Source organism: Anabrus simplex, chromosome 2 (assembly GCF_040414725.1).
Source record: "Anabrus simplex isolate iqAnaSimp1 chromosome 2, ASM4041472v1, whole genome shotgun sequence".
Taxonomy (NCBI): Eukaryota; Metazoa; Arthropoda; class Insecta; order Orthoptera; family Tettigoniidae; genus Anabrus; species Anabrus simplex.
In genome coordinates this window covers 557329962-557351600 of record NC_090266.1, presented here as the reverse complement: position 1 = coordinate 557351600, position 21639 = coordinate 557329962, and the positions used below count along the sequence as shown (strand labels likewise).

At 39.3% G+C, this 21639-nt stretch overlaps 1 protein-coding gene across 3 annotated transcripts in view; it reads left to right on the top strand.

Annotated features, from left to right (window-relative positions):
• Positions 1 to 21639, top strand: part of LOC136864219 (early endosome antigen 1) — a 576229-nt gene that overhangs the window by 169998 nt on the left and 384592 nt on the right. Inside the window, exons 1-3 of one of the 3 annotated variants that reach the window (XM_067140937.2) lie at positions 6105 to 6195; positions 13858 to 13949; positions 17363 to 17414. The exons of 1 other annotated variant lie outside the window; for it this stretch is intronic. In XM_067140937.2, the coding sequence (XP_066997038.2) occupies positions 6144 to 6195; positions 13858 to 13949; positions 17363 to 17414 (196 nt within the window). In that variant the 5' untranslated portion in view covers positions 6105 to 6143. Of the gene's footprint in view, positions 1 to 6104; positions 6196 to 13857; positions 13950 to 17362; positions 17415 to 21639 lie in introns of those variants that run through there. One more of the 3 variants, XM_067140936.2, reaches the window with a different exon arrangement.

Sequence of the window (21639 nt, the reverse complement as noted above, 5' to 3'; positions counted from 1 at the left end):
ATTAACATCGATCGGGACACCACGGTATTCAGAACCGTAACCTTCATTTTGTACTGCCGTTAATTTTATGGGTACACCATGTCCTCCCATGGCACATCACGGCTGGGCAAATACATCCGATGCTGCGATGGCTAACTTTTAATATACTACTTAATCCTCGGTGCGTGGATTCTGCCACTCATAACACCGGAATCGACATTATATTGTCTTAGGCATTGAGATTTATCTCTTTCATCATCAAAAACAGTACGGCTCAATTCTCACCTCATGCCGGATTTTCGTCCCGCACAGCTTCCGATCTTAAAAATGGGCTCAAACCACTCTGGGCTTTCAACATAACGTGACCATCCTATACATGTGCCTCTATCACTTCTAAACAAATTGTTATGGTAATTATAGAGTCCAAAAATGTGAAATCAACAATTTACATAAAAATCAAATTTACTGCCCAAATTAAGTTCTTTAACGCTACATGTTATCTCCACATTGATTATTATTTTCACTAGCCACTCACGAAGCACTGTCATTATTATTTTACTTCAACTTGCAAGCGCACAAAATATTATTATTATTATTATTATTATTATTATTATTATTATTATTATTATTATTATTATTATTATTATTACCTTCAATACGCAACACAAATTTTACACACTGTGGCACTTTCATAATCTGGCTGTCTGGTAACAAATATTCATACTAAAATACAAATAATCACTGCAGTGATTGAAAATCAAATAAATGGGTTAGCACAAAAAAAAATGTAACACTTGAAATGAACTTTGATCGAAGTATTGACAAACAGCATGCATTAATTGAAAGAAATATCCCATATTTACATTATATACAACAAACAAATACTCAATTAATTAATCTAACCCATAATTACGTTAATATAAATTAGTTTTTCCATCTACCTAAAAAATTCATGGATTCGGGAGGCGATCCATGTTAAGTAACCATGGTTAATCTACACTGAATCCCGTTTTGTCGCGATAACATCCCCAAATATTAAATTCGTGTACTCATTCCTATGTAGAATTCCATTGTCTCGTAGCAGATCAGAAGCCTCATGGCCTCATGGTGATTTATTCGTACATCATGTCGCACTTAATAAATTTTACACAACAAAACACTTCTGGGCGATTACCCATGATTAACAGTATTAGATAATTTACAATGATTTATACAAGAATAAAAAAAACACTTATAGGTGCCTCTATACCCATTACACTTGCACAATATTTTCCTCCTTGAGCCCGAACCACAAGCCGTGACACATTACGATGAAGTGTCATTTCATTCCAACCGGCGCGTATCGCGTTCTTCAACCGGCACTTCCTGAAGTATACGATGCCATCTTGTGATCGCCTCGCTCCTACAGTTCCCTGCTACAATAATTGTTACACCGTCTATCATGAAATATTTATTTGAGACTCTGAACACTGCCTTCAGAAAGTGCTATCGGCATTCCGTCGATCCTTTAAATTCCAACACATGAAATGTTGAGAAATGTATTAATTTCATATACATTGATACTGATAATTTACACTCGATATTCTGAATAATTATCACCGTTCGTCTTCACCTTCATGACTACTAACGTATTTTCAACTCTAACAGAATCTATAATGCGTTTCCTGGTACTGAGTCACAGAGTCACCGTGTCAGCGTATCAAATTTTTTCAAACGACTGGTTGCTGTGAAGCTCGACTCCCTAGTATATATGGTCAACCTGGTTTCGCGCGTGGGTTATCTGCGTTCACTCCGCAGGGAGGGGGGGGGGTTGGTTATCCTAAATCGGCATTTGCAGGTGGATTTGGATCTCTGAATTTATCCCACTTAATAAACTGGCGATACACATTCACGTGTCGTATTCTGATCTCATATCGTTCAGCGATCACGGAGATATTACTTGATTTCTGTCCTCCACTTTTCGCGCGCCAAGTCGGCGTCCCTGATGGCTTTATCATCTTGATCAATGGCGAGATAGCGTGGGTCATTTCCAAGAATCCTTTACTTTAATTCATTACAATTACAATTAATCAACATTGGGATGATATCACAAAAATCCCCTCTGTTCAATTTGGTGGTTAGAATATTTTAATTATTGTTATCGGAGAAACTAACTGGAGTTCATATTGGTTTCACTTATGTTGGCGCATCTGCGAGTCCTTTACTAATTTTGTCATTGGTTAATACTGCAGCGATTCGTTTAAATATCTTCTGTCAACTTGACAACAAAATGCCTCGAGGAGTTGGAAACTTTGTTGCGACACTTGCTCAGTATCGTGACACGCTGCCCGCACCTTGTTAAAGAATAAATGCTCCCTTTCTCCTCGTAGCAATTAGCTCTGTTGTTGTCAGTGCTCGATTTTAATCTTCTTAGCTTCTGACAAGGAATATATACCGCCCATTATGACAAGCTTAACTTTGGCGACAGATTGTCGAGAATACGTCTGACTATGTTGAAACTCTTCCTTCCACACCAAACTGATTCAATATTCCTATATGTCTACATTTATTTCATATTAACAAATCATGATAACTATGGTCCATCTCATCCGGGTACAATATACAGGTGACTCAGGTGGTGCCTGTGATTCTCTGTTCCCGTGGAGAGACGGGCAGGTAGTTTTCCAGATTATCTGGCTGGGCTTTAATTACTGCTCTCATACAACGTTGCTGCAAACACTTATAAGCAGATTACCAAACTTTCAGTGGTAATAACACGTGTTTAGTGACATGGGAATTACAGCTGTTGGGCCTTCCATTCAAATTTGATCTGTACTGCTGATGGGAGTGAAATTTGGAGTAATTTGTTTAATTCTAACACTTGAATGGAAAGTTCAGATACCTATTTTTTCAAGTCCTCTAGATTGTCTCGGTGGGGCTTGACAGCATTTGTGGGCGCTACCTGGAATGACGAGGTTGGTTTCAGTTTCAAATGGGATTTGCTGTGGTGGAAAGCCATGCCAGACCATCATTGTTCACTGATAGTATAGTACAAAAGTAGCAAAACATGCATTGTAACCGTAATGTCTTGAGAAACTGTTCACTAACTTTGTCATCAGCTAATTTCCTCATTTTGTTGTACAGCAGTTGGGAGGGTTTGCAATCTCCAAGTTGCAGTTCCGTTAATAGTTCCTTTGTTCTTTGTGTATTGCTGTCCATAAAAACTGATATCAATTGTTCTGTAATCCTTCAAGCTAGTATTAAAAGTTGGCCAAGTTTTACCCTGCAGCGGTAATAAAGTTTAGAAAAATATCACAATTTTACATGCTGTCGCAAACATTGCTATAACTTCTAAATGACTTGTCTGATTTTGTTCAAAATAAGTGGATATGCAGTTTATATCTTGCAGATGTTATATCTACATACAAAAAGGTGGCATGCAATGTAAAACATGCCTAATTACCTTCTTGTTGGAATAAAATTTGAATCAACATGTGTCCATGACCACTCGGGTGAGCATTGACTTATATTACTATCATTATGTACATCACACGTAATTTCACTCAGATTATTCTCATCGCTACTTTCACCTAATATGCATTTGAGAGCTGCATTAGATAAATACAGACCATGCGAGGATGCCACCACGTTGTTTACAACGATCCATGTTGATGAAACAAATTCTCTTTACGCCAAGACAATGCCGCATTATGGTAGAAGATACTCTCCTGCATAGAATGATACCTTGTGCTGTGGGCCATGCTAAAAGTTCACATTGATAACCAACAGATGGCACGCAGATGTACATCGAAAATATCGCTAGCCTAGTCCGTACAGGTATATGTCAAACCGCTCCTGGCTTATGTTTTGTAGGTCTATACACGCACACGTCGAACCGGCTTGAGTGGTTAATGGCATATTTTCCAGAGTGGGGAGGGTTAACCATGATATCACCGATGTGGGTTAATATGTTCACATCGAATGAACTCGCCACGGTGTTATATTTCATCTGATCACGAGATATGTTGCTCTTACAGAACTGAGCTTCAAGTTGTATAAACCATATATTGGGATATGGTTTTCAGAACTGTGGGCTTTCGACACCTAGACATGTTACCACATGTTCTTGTCCAGTATTAGCGGCTTTATTTCCCAATTTGTTTTCTTACAGTATCGCATCGGAGTTACTAGTGTGGGTAAAAATAATTAACCACAGGAAGCGCATGAATTTTTTAATGATTTGTTTACTTTCAGTTTTTTACTCAGATCTTACAAGTCAAAGACAACAACATGAGTTTTATAAAAAAACAAATGAAAGTGGTAATTTTTTTTTTTAATATCTAAGAAGGTTGGAAAACGTTATTGCATGCTAATACTCAGAAAGACAAACTTAGATTTATTTTAGTTTTTTACTGCTGATCTGCATTCAAGGCTGTTGTCCAGACGGCAGATTCCCTATCACTTGTTTACCCAGTCTTTTCTTTAATGATCAAAGAAGTTGGAAATTTATCAAACATCTCTCTTGGTAAATTATTCCAATCCCTATTTCCTCTTCCTCTAAATGAATATGTGCCCCAATTTGTCCACTTGAATTCCTACTTTATCTTCATACTACCAAGATACCTGTGCATCGCTACGGTATTATAATGAAATTTATAATTGAATGCTTAACATTTTATATATAATCCGCCGAAATTCGCGATCTAACTCGTTTTCTGAGAGAATCCGCCAAAATTCATTATCTGACTTGTTTTCTGAGAGATTACGGCAAAGTTCCTCCCATTTTTCAATCTTTCTTTCCAGCAGTCGATTTCGTACTTCATGGGCTAGGTCCAGGTATTCCACCCGGCCAGTTGGGTCCCTAAAACTTTATTATTATTATTATTATTATTATTATTATTATTATTGTTATTATTATTATTATTATTATTATTATTATTGATGGTCTGGAACCCACAGCAAGATGCAAGACCGCTGCTTGGCGGTAAGTTACATCCTCTACCTTTGTCATTGCTGACAATGTGACCAGCACCATCGTCGCGCGTAGGTAAGTGCGTGAGATTTCTGGCGACATGAATGATGTACACTGACTGAGCAAATGTCATGGGATAGCGGAGCACTGATGCGCAGGTGTGTTGTCTGCACATCACACGCCCCCTGTGCCAGCGGCAGTTGTGTAGGAGACCTTGTGAGCAGTGGCTGTGCATGTGACAGGTGTAACATGGAATGTCGTCGTTAGCTGACACCGTTCGAACTGGGTATGGTGGTCGGTGTCCGAAGGATGGGAAGTGCGATTTCGGAAGTGGTGCGGGAATTTGGCTTCACACGATCAACCGTGTTCACAGTGTATAGTGAATGGATTAATGCGGGTGTCCCTGTCCACAACAGATAAACGACTGTCCGTCCAGCCACCCTCGATGACCGTGACCGGCGACATCTGAGACGGATTGTCAATATTGACAGACGGGCAACAGTGCAACAAATCACGGCTCAATTCAACACACGCCGTGCTAGACATGTCTCCCAATGGACAATCCATAGGAACATGGGTTCTATGGGGTATGGGAGCCGGCGCCGCACACGGGTGCCACTGTTAACCCAACGTCATCGGGCACAAAGACGCGAATTTGTCGCCAGTCACCAGGGATGGAGAATGGAACAATGGTGTAACGTGATATGGTCGGACGAATCACGATTTCAACTGCACTATGCCGGTGGGAGGCACCGTGTATGGCGCAGACCACATGAAACGGTGGATCCCGCCTGCCTCGAAGGTGTGGTCCGGGGCGCTGGTGTCTCTGTTACGGTCTGGGGTGAACATTCCTGGTAATGGGCCCCCTGAATGGTACGCGGTATGTTGAGCTGCTCGAAGACCATCTCCACCCATTTTTGGCCTTCCAGCGCCCAGACGGTACTGCGGTGTTTCAAGATGATAATGCGCCGCCACATCGCTCCCACGTCACCTGGGAATGGTTATAGGAACATGCAGCGGAGGTCCAACGACTGCCATGGCCACCCAGGAGCCCCGATATGAACCCTATCAAGCATATCTGGGATGTCCTGGAACGCAGGCTCCGTGCCATGGATCCTGCACCTACAAACAGACCAGCATTGGCAGCTGCTCTGCAAACGATTTGGTGTCGGCTGCGTCCAGAGGACTACCAGGGACTTGTCGACTCACTTCCATGGCGTCTTACTGCAGTTCACAGGGCCAGAGGAGGCCCTACACGCTATTAGGTGACTATCCCATGACATTTGCTAAGTCAGTGTACTTCCGTGAATTATTGACCTTATTATAGAGGTGAACAATTTCATTCATATCGTTTATATCAAATGTGTTAAAATTTTTATTTATATGTCAGGAGAATCTACTGTAATCTAACTTTATGTACTCCAGAGGAAAAGATGGTTCTTGAAAACGAACCCAGGAAAGATTAAAAATGATCAGTTTATGATCAGAATAAGTACATTATGAACAGTAAAATCAATTGGTCTCAACTGCTTTTTCACCCCACTGCCGTTAAGTTGATTTACCCCCACCCCACACCTAAAAAAAAGAAGGCGTAGTTCCTTATGTTTAAAGGACATTCCAAATACCAATGTTCACGTCTGTTACCTTCAGTTATGAGATATGGTATAAATATCCCCATAAGAAGTTTTCACTTTTTTCACTTCCTTTCACATTCCCCCCCTTAAGTGAATTTCCCGCTTAAAATACTTGTCTCTTTAATAGTAAAGGATCTTCTAAATACCAATTATCACGACTCTAACATCTTCAGTTTTTGAGATATGTGTCTTCATAAAAGTAATTCCACTCTTTTTCATCCCCACCCCCCAAAATGATTTCGCCCGAAAACGCTTTTTTTCTTTGTTTTTAAATGAGATCCAAATATCAATTTCTTGTGTCTGTAACAACTTTACTTTTTATTAGATGTAAGTATGCTCATACAAATAATTCAACTAATTTTTCAATTTCTCTCCTCTCTTTAGATGGATTTCCGAAAACAAAAAATACGTATTCATTTATTTTTAAAGGAAATTCCAAATGCCAAATTTCACATCTGTAGCATCTTCAGCATTTGAGATATCAGTATCCTAATTAAAGGAATTCAACTCCATTTTCAGTCACTTTTACCCCTCCACCCAAGTGGTTTTTCAGAAAACAAAAAATACATGTTTCTTTATTCTCAATAGAGATAAAAAATATTTTTCATTTCGGTAACATGTTAAGTTTTTGAGATATGCTGTAGAAATGCTCATTTTAAAATATCACCCCCTTTTTAGTTCCCCTTAAGTGGAGTTTCCAAAAAAAAAAAAAATCACCTATGTTTCTTTACTTTTACAGGAGATTCCAAATACCAATTTTTACGTCTGTAACATTTTACTTTTGCGAGATATACTGTAGATATAGTCTTTCTAAAAATTCACCCCAATTTGTCACTCCTGTTTAACACCCATTGATTAGATTTTCCAAAAACAAAAAAATACATGTTTCTTTGTTTTCAAAGGAGATCCCAAATACCAATTATCATGTCAGTAATATCTTCTGTTTCTGAGATATAAGTATCCTCATTAAAGGTATTCAACCCTTTTTTCACCCTTCCTATTGGGATTTTCTGAAAATGAAAAAATGCGTGTTTATTTATTTTTAAAGGAGATACTAAATACCAATTTTTACATCTATAAACTTTAAATGTTTTGAGATATAGGTGCACTCATTTTAAAAATTCACCCCTTTTTCACCCCCCCCCCCCATTGATTGGATTTTCCAAAATTAAAAAGTACATGTTTCTTTATTTTTAAAAGAGATCCCAAACACCAATTTTCAGGTCTGCAATATTTTATTTTATTTTATTTTACTTTACTTTACTTTACTTTACTTTACTTTCGAAGCACAAGATACAGCTACACTGAGCAAATTTCACTTGCACTGTCAACAGACTATTTAACAAACATAACAAAATATAACAAGATCAGGTACACAGCCTACTAATAACAACTGTCCAAATCGAAAATCATAAGAATGTCCATATTCATAGCCAAGTCATCGTGGGTCAAGATGGCGGTATAATCCCTTCACATCAACTTATCTTTAAGAGGCTATTTACACACCTCTCGAATACAATTTTATTTGATGCTACATCAAGCTCTTGTCTCCTATTAATATTGTTAAAGAGTGTTGGGAGGCGGATTAGGAAAGATCATTGAAGTATTGAGTGCTGAGTGTGGGGAATGTGGAGAAGGTCTTTTGTTCTGGTGGAGCGGGAAGGAACACGGAGAGAGAAGAGTGAGACTTTACTTTACTTGGACATCTTTGTTCCGAGCGGTGATGCCCATTTAAGATCCCATGGAGGAAACTCAGGTCAGCTACCTGTCGCCTGATGTGCAGCGGTGACACATTAATTGCCATTAATACCTGCTGCGTAGACAGATTTCTGAGCTTGGGGTTTCTGTTCCTTACAGTTGCAGCAAAGACGGACACTGCTCTGTCTAACTGCTTAGTATTGGAGGGAGAGGCTGTTGTCCAAATAGGAGAGCAGTAGTTTAAGAGAGGTTGAATGATCGTGAGGAAGAAGTGACGAAGAGCAGTGGGATCAGAAATTTCTGTGAAGCGATAGAGAATGCCTAGTAATTTCATAGCCTTGGTTGTATATGTTTCTATTTGGGTCTTAAATTGTAATTTTGTATCGAATATTACACCTAGGTCACGCTGTTGCGTAACTACGGTGATGGGCTTGTCGAGTAGGTAATATGATGTCGGTAGAGGAGATTTACGTAGTGTTATGGTCATGTGGCTGCATTTTTGTGGATTGGGCATAAGTTTCCAAGTACGGCACCAGTTCGAGAGGGCATTAAGTGAGGACTGTAGCAGAGCTGCATCTGCTGGATTCCTGATCTCCCTAAATATCTTGCAGTCGTCAGCAAAGAGTAGGGTATTGGCTGTTTCGTTGAGTTCGGGCGGCAGATCGTCCATAAACAAAGAAAATAGCAAGGGGCCAAGAGTACTGCCTTGTGGGACACCGGACGTGACTGGTAACCATGAGGATGAAGTGCCTGATATTACCACTCTCTGCCAACGGTTATGTAGGAAGCCAGCAAGAAGGGTCAGAAGACTGCCATGTATATTAAATCGTTCGGAGAGTTTATGGAGCAACAGAGTATGGTCTACAGAATCAAAAGCTTTCGAAATGTCTACGTAGCAGATATCCAGCTGCGATTTAGCTGCAATGGCGTGTGATGCAAAGCTATGCAGAGTGGCTAGGTTTGTTAGACAAGAGCCACCTGGTAGAAAACCATGCTGCTTGGTTGAGATATATGGCAACGTGAATGCGAGGAGACGCTGGTGTATAATTTTTTCAAAGATAAAGGATAGTGTGGAGAGAATAGAAATTGGTCGGTAAGATGAAACATTAAATTTGTTGCCTGATTTGAGAAGTGGAACAATATTTGCCTGTTTCCAGGTATTAGGAAAATAGCCCACGGCAAAACATCTGTTAAATAATTTAGATAGATGGACGCAAAGAGTACTGGCAGTATTTTTTAGGAAAAGAGGACCTATAGTGTCGGCACTGGTAGCTTTGTTGGTACGAAGAGTTTGAAGAAGGTTATGAACTTCATTTGGTGAGGTAGTTATGCTTGATAGGGTTCTGTTTGAAGCTATACCAACGGGTGGGAGCGGTTGGTTTTATAAGGGAGGGGAGAAGTTGGAGAAGAAATACCTGTTGAACAGTTCATTGCGATCGGCGCCGTCTGCTGTTGCATCGTTGTGGTTCACGCTGACAGGAATCTGCTCCGTCGTTCTCCGTGTGTTGATGAGACTCCAGTAGCGCTTGGGATTGCTGCGGACGTTTTCAGTGATAGTGTCTACGTGTGTTTTGTAGTCTCTTCTGACCATAAACCTCGCGTGGCGGCGGATTTTAACGAAAGTATTGTGAGTGTGTGGGTTAGGGAAGTCTTTCCACAGGCGCCAAGCTCTCTTTTTATTAAATAGTGATATCCAGTGTTGATGTTTGCTGGCAGTAGCCCGTTGTGCAGGTACAAAGTCTTTAATTGCAGCTTGCAGCCACTCGTACAGCAGGTCAAGAGCCGATTCGATGTCAGCTATTTCGAGCAGACTCCAGGGAAGGCATTCCAGGGCACGACACATTGCAGGCCAGTCGGCACGGCGCCAGATGTAGGTAGGGCAGTAGGATGTCCTGCTGTGAGGCTTTGAGGAGGGGTGGGGAAGGAGGAATGTAGCATCGAGAGACTGGTGGTCGCACAGGAAAAGGTTTCTGCCTGGGGTTATTGTTTTAAGTTCTAATGAGGAGAGTATGAATTCCAGGGTGTTGGGTCCACGGGTTGGGTACATATTAAACTGTTTCAGTCCGAGGCCATTAATAAAACTGTCTATAAAGTATGTATCACAGTTGTTAACTGATAGTCCGGTAGTTGGAGAAGACCACTGTATAGACAGGTTAAAGCCGCCCATTAAAATTACTTCACCATTAGGGAGAGCAGCAATGACTGAGTCCAGGCACTGTTCAAGGTCACAGAATGGGCTGTTTGGTGGTCTGTAGTAACATCCCACGAGTACAGGGCGTCGAGGAAAGAGTAGCTTCACCCACACTAACTCACAATTCCGTTCGAGATCTGTCCTACGTTTACACGGTAACGCACTGTTCACTGCTAGCATCACTCCACCACCTAGAGTAGCACGATCACGACGGAATATGCTGTAATTAGCATTGAGTGGTAGTTCACTGTCACTAGCCCACGAGAGCCATGTTTCAGTAAGTCCAATCACGTCAACTTCTCTTAAGTCTGGCAGGGATAGTTCACAATCAGACAACTTATTGTTTAGGCTTTGCACATTCTGACAATAGATGTTTATGTCTGTTTTCATTTCACAAGTGGTGGGACCGGGGTTTAAGTGAACATCTCCAGCCAGTAGTAGGAGGCAAAGCAAGCCCCTAATCGCTGAGCGACCAGGCCTAGGCTTGTTCGGCTCAGAGCTAGTAGGGAGGCGCCTATAAGTCTGGAAAATGGTGCATCCAGTCAGAGAACGCCGGAATGTAGTAGTCTCTCTCTGCTAGTAGCCATGCAAAAGGAGAACTCACTTTTTCACTTGCACACACCGATTCCTTAACTCGAATAGACCCGTGCAGAGAACCGTAAAGCGCAACAACTCTGATTATTACCACACAAACAACACAAACTGTAGCAGCACTAACCTTGAGCGTGTCTACTCTAGCCGCCATCTCAGTTTCTGAGATATAAGTATCCTCATTAAAGGCATTCAACCCCCTTTTCACCCCTTTTCACCCGTCCTATTGGGATTTTCCAAAAACAAAAAATCGTGTTTCTTTATTCATAATGAAGATTCTAAATACCAATTTTTACATCTGTAAACTTTCAAAGTTTTGAGATATAGATACACTCATTTTAAAAATTCACCCCCCTTTTCACCCTCCCATTAATTGGATTTTCCAAAATAAAAAAAATGCTTGTTTCTTTATTTTTAAAAGAGATCAAAAGTACCAATTTTCAGGTCTGTAATATCTTCAGTTTCTGAGATATAAGTACCGGGATCCTGATTAGAGGCATTCAACCACTTTTTCACCCTTTTTCACCCCTCCTATTGGGATTTTCCGAAAACAGAAAATACATGTGTCCTTATTTTTAAAGAAGATTCTAAATACCAATTTTTACATGTGTTAACTTTTAAAGTTTTGAGATATAGATACACTCATTTTAAAATTTCACTCCCCTTTTTCACCCCCTTAGCGATGGAATATCCAAAAATCCTCTCTTAGCAAGCATCTACAGCTTAATATGAATGTATCCCCAAAATTTCATTTCTTTATGCCCAGTAGGTTTGGCTCGGCGATGATGAATCAGTCAGTCGGTCAGTCAGGACAAGTTATTTTATATATATACTGTAGATTGTGATCTTTTCTATTTTTAAAAACCCCATTCAAGCTTATTCGTCTACTAATGTCATTCCATGTCATCTCTCCACTGACTGCTCAGAACATACTGCTTAGTCAAGCAGCTCATCTCTCTATTTCTAAGTTTTCCTGGCCCAAATATATTAACATTTTGGTAACACTACTTTTTTGTCAAAAAAATACCCAGAACAAATCTTGTTGCTTTCCATTGGAACCTTTCCACTTCTTGAATAAAGTAATCCTGATGAACCCATACACTGGAACCATACTTTAATTGGTTGGATTTAACAAAACACGATTGCAGTTTAAACACAGAACTTAAGTTTCTTTTGTTTACCTTTCTCATAATTGTAATACATAGAATGGAAATTGCTTTTAAAAATAATAGCTGTTCATCATTAATCAGTGTTATAAGAATTACAGCAAATGCACAAAATGTTCTCCATTTTGTTCCATACAAAAATAGTCTATTTTCAAAAGTCCATCTAACATTCAGAAACATGCATTTAAGAATATTCATGCAAGCTGTGGTTATCCTTTGTCAGATTTCTTCAATTGCAGCAGGCTGTGTTTTAAAAACTACTGATTTTATGTGTCCTCGTAAAAAGAAATCTAAGGGGCTTAAATCATAGGGATCTTGCAGGCCATTCGGTTTTCCCCCTTCTAGCATTCCATCTGTTTAGGAATGTATTATTGAGCCACTGTTAAACATTCTATGTACAATGTGGTGATAAGCAAGTTTTCATTTAAAGCAATTCTACTATTTACATCTTCCTGATTTTCAGTTCCTTCATTAACGAGAGGATTAATAAAACATCTTGTAATATAAAGCACCAGTGAGATTCAAAAAATTATGGACCAGTGATTGTATTACCTAGAATACCTGCCCTGACATTTATTTTTCTCTGCAACTGTGTATGATCCTCTCTCAAATTACACGTTTTTTGTCATTTCAGTACTTACGATTATGTTGATTCACAGAGCCATTAAGGTAAAATGTGCACTTATCAGAGAAACAAATATTTCTTTGTAATCCTGGTGATTCTCACAGTCCCTCTGACATTATCTCATAAACATAGATTCTCCGATCAAAATCATCTTCAGTCAATATTTTTTTGTATTTAAGTTTATAAAGTTGAAACTTCTTTGCTAACTTGAGAATTGTACATACAGAAATAGAAATTCTGATGGAAGAAGATTCTTTATGAAGTGAAATTGTTCGATTTTCAGAAACCTATCCTAGGATCTCAATAATGGTGACTTTATCGAACATACACGTTGCCTTTCTTTTTTTAATTACCAACTGATATTGTTCATCTAAATTTCTCATTTAAGTCATTTACCAGAGTATGACTTTAACTTCTACCAGTATTTCTTTCATTGAATATGTGAGCTGCCTGTCTTGCACATTGATTCATAGACCCATAAATAAAAGTAATTTCAATCCTGTATTGTAGAGTTTGCACCGTAATGAGCACCTGGAATATCTTGTTGCTAGAGTATTTCAGTAGTTGCCAACTTCTGACTCAATCATACACAGCTATTATCTGGTTGTTTATAAGAAAGGTAAACAGAAGAAACTTAACTTCTATGTTTAATCTGAGTTTGTGTTTCATAAATGCAAACAAATGAACTCTAAGTTAGTCTTTCAAAATATTAGCATGCAATAATATTTTTCAACATTCTTAAATATTTTACAAAATACTGGTAGCTTAATAAAATTAATGTATTGAACAAAAGTTTTTTGCTTTCTGGCATAAAACTACAATCGGATTTTAAAAATGGAAGTTCTCATAAACATTCACTAAATAAAATGTAACTAATATCATTATTTTCCAACTGCCACCCCCCAAATGCAGAAGCATTTGCCATAAATTGTTTTCTTGAAAACTTGTTGCTTTTGTGAAGTCATTGTGCTGTTGAATGGTATTTAATCAAATTCATTTTAAAATGAAATATTTTCTTTTAGGAGAAGAATCTTCATTGGATACTCCAGCTGCTTCAGCTGCTGGTTTTTATTCTTTACATCAGGAGGTTGGAGAGCGATATAAGCATCCACAGGTACAATTACCCAGTTACTTGCAAATTTAATTATTTATTTTTTTGAATTGTATTTTTTCTCTTAGCTTAACAAACTACTAGGAAGTACAGGGTCATCGAAAAATAATGCCTAAATATTAAATAATTGCTATAAGAAACTATTAAAAGTAGCCTTAAAATGCATGGTAAAGATAATAGGTTTTTTCCTTACCTTGGTAAGTTTCAATGTGAGCTCCGTTTTTTTTGCTCTACAGACAACTGATCTATAGTCGACTTCGTGCCACATGTGTTGAATCATATCTGAAGTAACAGTAGAGATGGAGGCAGAAAATCGCTCCCAAAGATGCACCAAATCACAAACGTCTTCTGCGTAAACAATATTATTTACGTACCCCCAGAAAGAAATTTCCAAAGGAGTTAAGTGTAGACTTCTGGGAGGCCAGAAAATGGGGGCTTCTTTGCCAGTCCAAGCTCTTTGAAAGCGTGCGTCCAGTGTATCACGTACCTCGCGAAGGTAGTGAGGCGGAACCCTATCTTGCATAAAAAGGACATGCTGTCCAGCCTGTTGTTTGATATCTTCAATTTGAGAAAACAAAAACTGTTCAAGCATTTCAAGGTAAATTAGGCCTGTAATTGTTTTTTCAGCGAAAAAGAAAGGTCCAAAAACTTGGTCATGAAGTAACCCGCACCAAACATTGAGTTTGGGAGAATCATGAATATACTTGTGGAATTTGTTAGGCTGTTGCAATCCCCATATCCGACAATTGTGATGATTCACACCACCATTTATGTGAAACGTTGCTTCATTAGTAAAACAGTCTCTTTAGAAAAGTTGATTTTCATCAGTTTCATTTAACATAACATTAGCAAATTCTGTATGCTTAGGGTGATTGGTAGGTCTTATATCCTGTCTTAACTGAAGTTTACACGCATGTAGTGATAACCGTTCATGCAATACATTTTGAATTGTTGTTTTAGGAATTTGCTGCGCAAGATTTCGTCGAGCAGTTGATTTCTTTGGGCTCTGAACACACGATTGGTGGATACGTTTGATTTTTTCCTCTGATGTTCTTGGTCGGCCTGTCTGACCTTTTCTCCGCTACATTTCCTGTTTCTCTAACCTGATTAAACCATCGAGTAATAGCTGTGTTATCAGGTGCAGTTTTGCCTGCATAAGTTCTCCAAAAGAGCCGCTGTACACTGACAATTGACTTTGAACTCCACAAACCAAATAACGCACTATGCTTTCTGTTAAACAGTCAACATAGTACTGGGGTGGCGGTCACTGGCTGGCCTTCACGTGGTGGATCTTGTCGACTGCGTAACTAGTCCCCGCATACCAAGGTCACGCTAATGCATCAAACAAAATTTGCGCTAACCAGTTACTGTACCACACAATGAAGGAATCTCTCAGTTAACATACAAGGTTTCGATGTTATCATTTCTTTTTATACAAGGCATTATTTTACGATGACCTTGTAAAATAACATACCTAGGGAGAATAGTAACAGAAAGCAGAACATTAGTGAGGCAGGTAATGCTGGTGAATGAATTGTTTCATCACAAACAGAGTGAGTTGTCATTGTATTAAGCTGTGAAGAGGATCGTGACACTGTACTGGCATTAGTATTGTATCTTCTTCCTCTTCTTCTGGATCTTTTTCCCAGTTTATTAGGTTTGGCATTGGATGTGGACTTTGCCCAGTTTTACGGTCACGAGTCCTTTTGTTGCCAACCATACGTGGAGGGTTGTACAGTATTCACTATTTTGAGTTTCTGTGGTGTTTGGTAGTATTGTATGTTGCATGTACATGAAGTGAATTAAGATGAGCACAAAAGCCCAGTCCCTCAGCCAGAGGAATTAACAATTCACAGAGAAAATATTTCAGCCCGGCCAAAAATCGAACCTAGGGCCCTCTAAACTGAAGGCCAGTATGCTGACCATTCAGCCAGAAGTCAGACTGACAGTATGATTATATAATCACTTTATGCCATAATTCACACATTAGATTCAGCTAATGAATATTCCCTTCATTTTTATATAGTGCCTAATCAACCAGCGGAATTGTATTCATAGAATGGATGTGAGAGAAGCATTGTCACAGGCATTCTTGATGATTGGTATTGTGTTGTGCATACTGAGTTGCACAAAAATGCACATGTTAGTACATTGTCTTATACAAATTAAATATTCACTGTATCATACAGGAAATTAATCTGAATACAAAAAGCAGCAGTTACTCTCTTCCCTTTGACATGTTGACATAATTAATTATTGGAACAGCTCCCTTAACATTAAAAATCAGAACATTTTTATGATACGAGCATTTTGTATGGGCCTTTTCAAATTCTGCTAACTCCTAAATCAGTTCATAATGAAATCTCTGGGCATGTGCCAAGAGTTTGGGTTGGGCATCTTACTTGGTGCGTATTTTCATAGCTATGATGTAAAGTTTATTGCAGCTTGCCATCTAGTTGGTCTGGGAACTAAACATGAATTGAAAGCTTATTTCAGGGACTTGAATGATGTGCAATTAGTCTCATGCAACATGCTTGGAAAGAGAAGTGCTGGGTTGAGTGGGTCAGACCACAGAGTGCTGGCTTTCTAAGCCCAAGGTAATAGATTCAATCCCAGCTCAATATTTGAATGTTCACAGATACTTCAGCCTTATGATGGCAGAGTTTTACTTATACAGAACATCATTCCTGTGAGACCAAATTTCTGGAACCCACAATCTCCCTAACCTTAAAAGTAGTGGTTAGTGAGATATAAAGCCAGTAACATTTTTAGGGGTTGGGGCCATGATAGCTGAGTGCCATCATCACTGGCTTCCAATGAAGTTGGTTACATTTCAGATAACAGCCTGTACATTGTTGGATTTTTGAAATATAATGTCACATTCATATGGTTTGGATTCCACATAAAACTGGAAGTTCTGCTGCTGTGATCACAACGTCAGTAGTTGCGTACAGTTAGAAGTTTTTATAGGAAAGAGAAATGGGTAAACATCTTCTCCCCCCCAAGTAAAGAAATGGTTTTCCTTGCTTTCCCCTTCTTCACTTCCAGGCAAAAGGCCAGGATGAATTACAAGACCTCAGCCCCCACCCTGACAAACAATAAATAAGGTAAGAAAGTAAAGAGAAAATAACACATATGCACAACTCTTACATTATGCAACATCACCACTTGACAATTCATAACTAGTGGTGAGTCTTGGGAGATCAAACCAGTCTTCTGCCTTCTGACTCAAAAACACTCCCTCCCCCCCCCCCTCTCTCTCTCTCTCATATTTTCTGGTATTTCTGTGCGATTTCCATTTACGTATCGTATATGTTACGTTAAGAACTGTAGCTTTCATTAACAGTATTGATTGAAAATCCAGCAATTTGTTAGAGGAAAACATATAATATCATAAGATTTTTTTTATTTTTCAGGAAGGGAGTTCAGGTAGTTCTGGACCTGGGATCTCTATTAATTTGGAAGAAGGTAATTGAGAAATAGTTCAATAGCATTAGCAATACATTTATTCTGTACTGGTTAGTATTGAAACATGTTAGTTTGCCTGATAACAGATCATCTTGGAGAAAACTCCATATTAAGTGAATTTTTAATATAGAAACATTAATCACCAAAAACAATAGTGATCGAACAAGATACTTCCTTTGCTTTTCTTTACCATGCGGTATGATGCAGAATCATCTTGGTAATGTAGAGAAACCTATATTAAGTGGCCAGTGAATGAAAAGATGGTCTTTTCGAGGGGCATTGTCTTGAAAGGGGTCGGAAGTTATTCACACCTACATATTTTTTCCTAGCGTTTCCATTTCTCTGTAGCATTCCACTCACTTGAAACAGTATCCTTCATTTTGAAATGGAAATGATTTGAATTTTACTATATTTAAAATTTCATATTTTGGCTCGTTTCCTCTCTGATAGTCCACTTTCAGTTTTGCAGACCACATACACTTGTTCCTCTAGAGTAATACACTTTTTACTTGCAACACATTTTTGTACTCTCACCATGTACAGTAATGTAAACGAACTGTTATGGCATGAATCGTCCTTCGAGTGTTTTAATCAGACATTGTGTAGCGATCCGTTCTTCAAATTTAGAAATTGGCCTGGCTATTTAAACTTCTAACCGAGAAACACTACCCCCTTAGATTTCCTCCCTTATTGAACACAGGTCATCTTTTAATTGGGGAACTCTGAGCTCACAAATCTCCTGGTCACTGTATTGATGCAACTTAGGAACAATGCCCAAATCTTACGTTTCACAACACAAAAATGGTACTGTGTTGTTAATCCTAGAAGGAACGTGGCGAGGAATATATGAGTCACCAGTTCACTTACTGCAGCTAACTATTTTAACCCTGGAAATAAATTTCAAAGCAGTCAGACCAAGAACGTGCCTTTTGAGCCGAGCACCGTGCTCTTACAGCTTGTGCTTTCGATGAGTTGACTCGTATGATTAGAATTGGCAGATTGTCAGATCATCTGAGTTAATTCAACCCACTGCTCAGAGCTCCAGTCACCAAGCTAGCATACTGGCTTTGACTTAATCTCAAATCTGAACCACATACAGTATACCTGTATGACTAGGATGCTAATACTTGGTGTAATGGACATTCACTTTTCAAACTTACATGTTGATGAAACAAATAATATAGTAAAACTTTGTATTAGATGTCTGTATGGAGAAAGCATTTCTTCTTGAAAACTTGATAAATATTTACTCTTTTTTTTTTTTTTTTTACTAGTAAACATATTTCATATAAATATATTACCTTGCTATAGCATAATACAACAAATCTAGGGTGAGTTAGAGGTTGTTGGCCACTTATTGGATCCATTTTTGACTGTCATAATAATCAATGCCTAAAGCGTTATAATATAAGAGCACACGGACATGCCAATAATTCACTGCACGTATGAGTACATGTGTAGTACAATAGTCTTACAAAACAAATTCTGTGCAGTAGCATGACATTTACTTTCTGAGAGCTAGTTGTACTACTTTTTACAGTGATGACTAGTCTTCCCTTGCTTCTGCTTACCTAGATTGGCACTGGTGACATGCTACGACATAGTCCAATGAACATGTAGTGTGCTGTTACCATATATAAGAGCTAGGCCAGCGGGGCAAACCAGAACTCAGCTTGCTGCGATGTGTTGCAATGGCGATTTGAGACTTTGATTGAAAAATTTTAATTTTCACCGAGGTGGTTTTTAAAACATTCTCTTTTTTTTTTTTTTTTTTTTTTTCAGTCCCTTGCCTATCATTAGTTTTTTTTTATTTTTTTTGCTTTACGTCACACCGACACAGATAGGTCTTATGGCGACGATGGGATAGGAAAGGCTTTGGAATGGGAAGGAAGCGGCCGTGGCCTTAATTAAGGTACAGCCCCAGCATTTGCCTGGTGTGAAAATGGGAAACCACGGAAAACCATCTTCAGGGCTGCCGACAGTGGGGTTCGAACCCACTATCTCCTGATTACTGGATACTGGCCCTATCATTAGTTATCCTTACTTATCCAAATTGCTACTCTTCTTTTTGGTGATTCTTCATTAACACATTTGGGTCTGGACTTCAAAATCTGTACCAATCATTCTGGTCTCTGGTTCTTTGAGGAATTTTCAGACATTTTTCTTTCTCCGTAACGATAATAGTTGTGAACTTGTTTATGCATTAGATTGGATTGACATTTTTCATTATTTTGGTATATAAATGTCAAAAATAGGAAAGGTAATGATCACATTTTTATTAAAGCAAATAGTCAACTGATGAGTGTTACACATATGTTTATTGCAAAAACAAAAAAACAAAAAACAAAAAAAAAGTAGTTTGAATGGGGGCAGAATATGTCCTTTTTTGATGACAAATAAATACCAGGCGAGTTGGCCATGCGGTTAGGAGCGCGCAGCTGTGAGCTCACATTCGGAAGATAGTGGGTTTGAACCCCACTGTTGGCAGCCCTGAAGATGGTTTTCTGTGGTTTCCCATTTTCACACCAGGCACACCAGGCGGCTGTACCTTAATTAAGGCCACGGCCGCTTCCTTCCCATTTCTAGGTCTTTCCCATCCCATCATCGCCATAAGACCTATCTGTGTTGGTGCGACGTAAAGCAAAATAACACAGTAAATATATACAATTGTACTAAGCTGTAGGGATCTTTATGAGTACTATTACACTTGTGTTTAGCACATCTTGATGTTGCACAGCAATGATTAGACAACAGTGTCAGATAAACTTCTAAGTTACGCAGTACTACCACAATATAGTGACATATATAACACTTTATGGCATCTTATACACTACTCTAATGGCATGCATAGTTTGTTCCTGATAATGTCTTGTCAAACCCTAGTGCGGACTGTGCTTGTAGCGCAACAATAATGTAATATCTGCTACTGCAGGTTATGCTTGCATTTAGACTGGAATGTGTTTTAACTGTTAAAAGACCGAGCTCAATAGCTGCAGTCGCTTAAGTGCGGCCAGTATCCAGTAATTGGGAGATAGTGGGTTCGAGCCCCACTGTCGGCAGCCCTGAAGATGGTTTTCCGTGGTTTCCCATTTTCACATCAGGCAAATGCCGGGGCTGTACCTTAATTAAGGCCACGGCCGCTTCCTTCCACTTCCTGGGCCTTTCCTATCTCATCGTCGCCATAAGACATATCTGTGTCGGTGCGACGTAAAGCAAATAGCAAAAAAAAAAAAACAAAAAAAAACTGTAAAGTCTTCTGTACACTACCTGACAAAAAAATTGAAGCACCCAGAAGAAATAGTCGGATGTCAATGTAACTTTGTACACAAACACACCATCGGTGGGTATGTAAATGATTAGAGATACAATTCTCTGTGACATGTAGAACGGCCACCAGAGTGCATTAGTGCTGTTCATGTTTAATGTTGTTACCAGGCCCGGTAGGGTATATAGGGACGTGAAATGCATCAGACGTTGAGTGATCACTGTGAAGGACATAGAGATGCGGCGTACTTATGTGAGTCAGCGTTATCAGTACCTAACAAAGTTTGAAAGGGGTCTCATCTTCGGTCTCCATTTGGCCAGCTGGTTGAATCATGCAGGATCCAGATTTGTAGGGCATTCGGATGTGGTAGTGGCCTGATATTAGACTGGATGGGAATGTGAGGGCAGGTACACTCGTTGTCAAAGTTCCGGTTGACCGCGTCTGACCACCACAAGGGAGGATTGCTGTATTGTGCACCACACATGTTGTAACCCCTTCACATCTGCGCCTGCCATCCGAGAACATGTAATGAACTTCTTGCAACATTCTGTGTCATCCTGCATGATTGGTCAGAGATTAGCAGCAGCCAGACTAGGGAATTACCATCTCGTGCGTAGCTCACTGTTAACACCACAACTCAAATAGCTGCCTTTGGAGTGGTGCTGTGATGAGGAAGCATGGACTGCTGATGAATGGCATCGGATTGTGTTCAGCGATAAATCATGGTTCTGTACTACCCCGGATGACCATCGTCTGCAAGTATGGCAGTGATCTGGGGAGAGGTTCCATTCTTCCAATGTTTTGGTGAGGCACACCAGTGGGTTACTCTTGGCGTCATGGTGTAGGGAGCTTGGGTATGGCTTCAGGTCATGACTGGTAGTGATTGAGGGAACTCTGACGGCACACTGGTATGTCACGAACATCCTGGGTTCTCATGTGTTACATCTTCATCCTCATGGT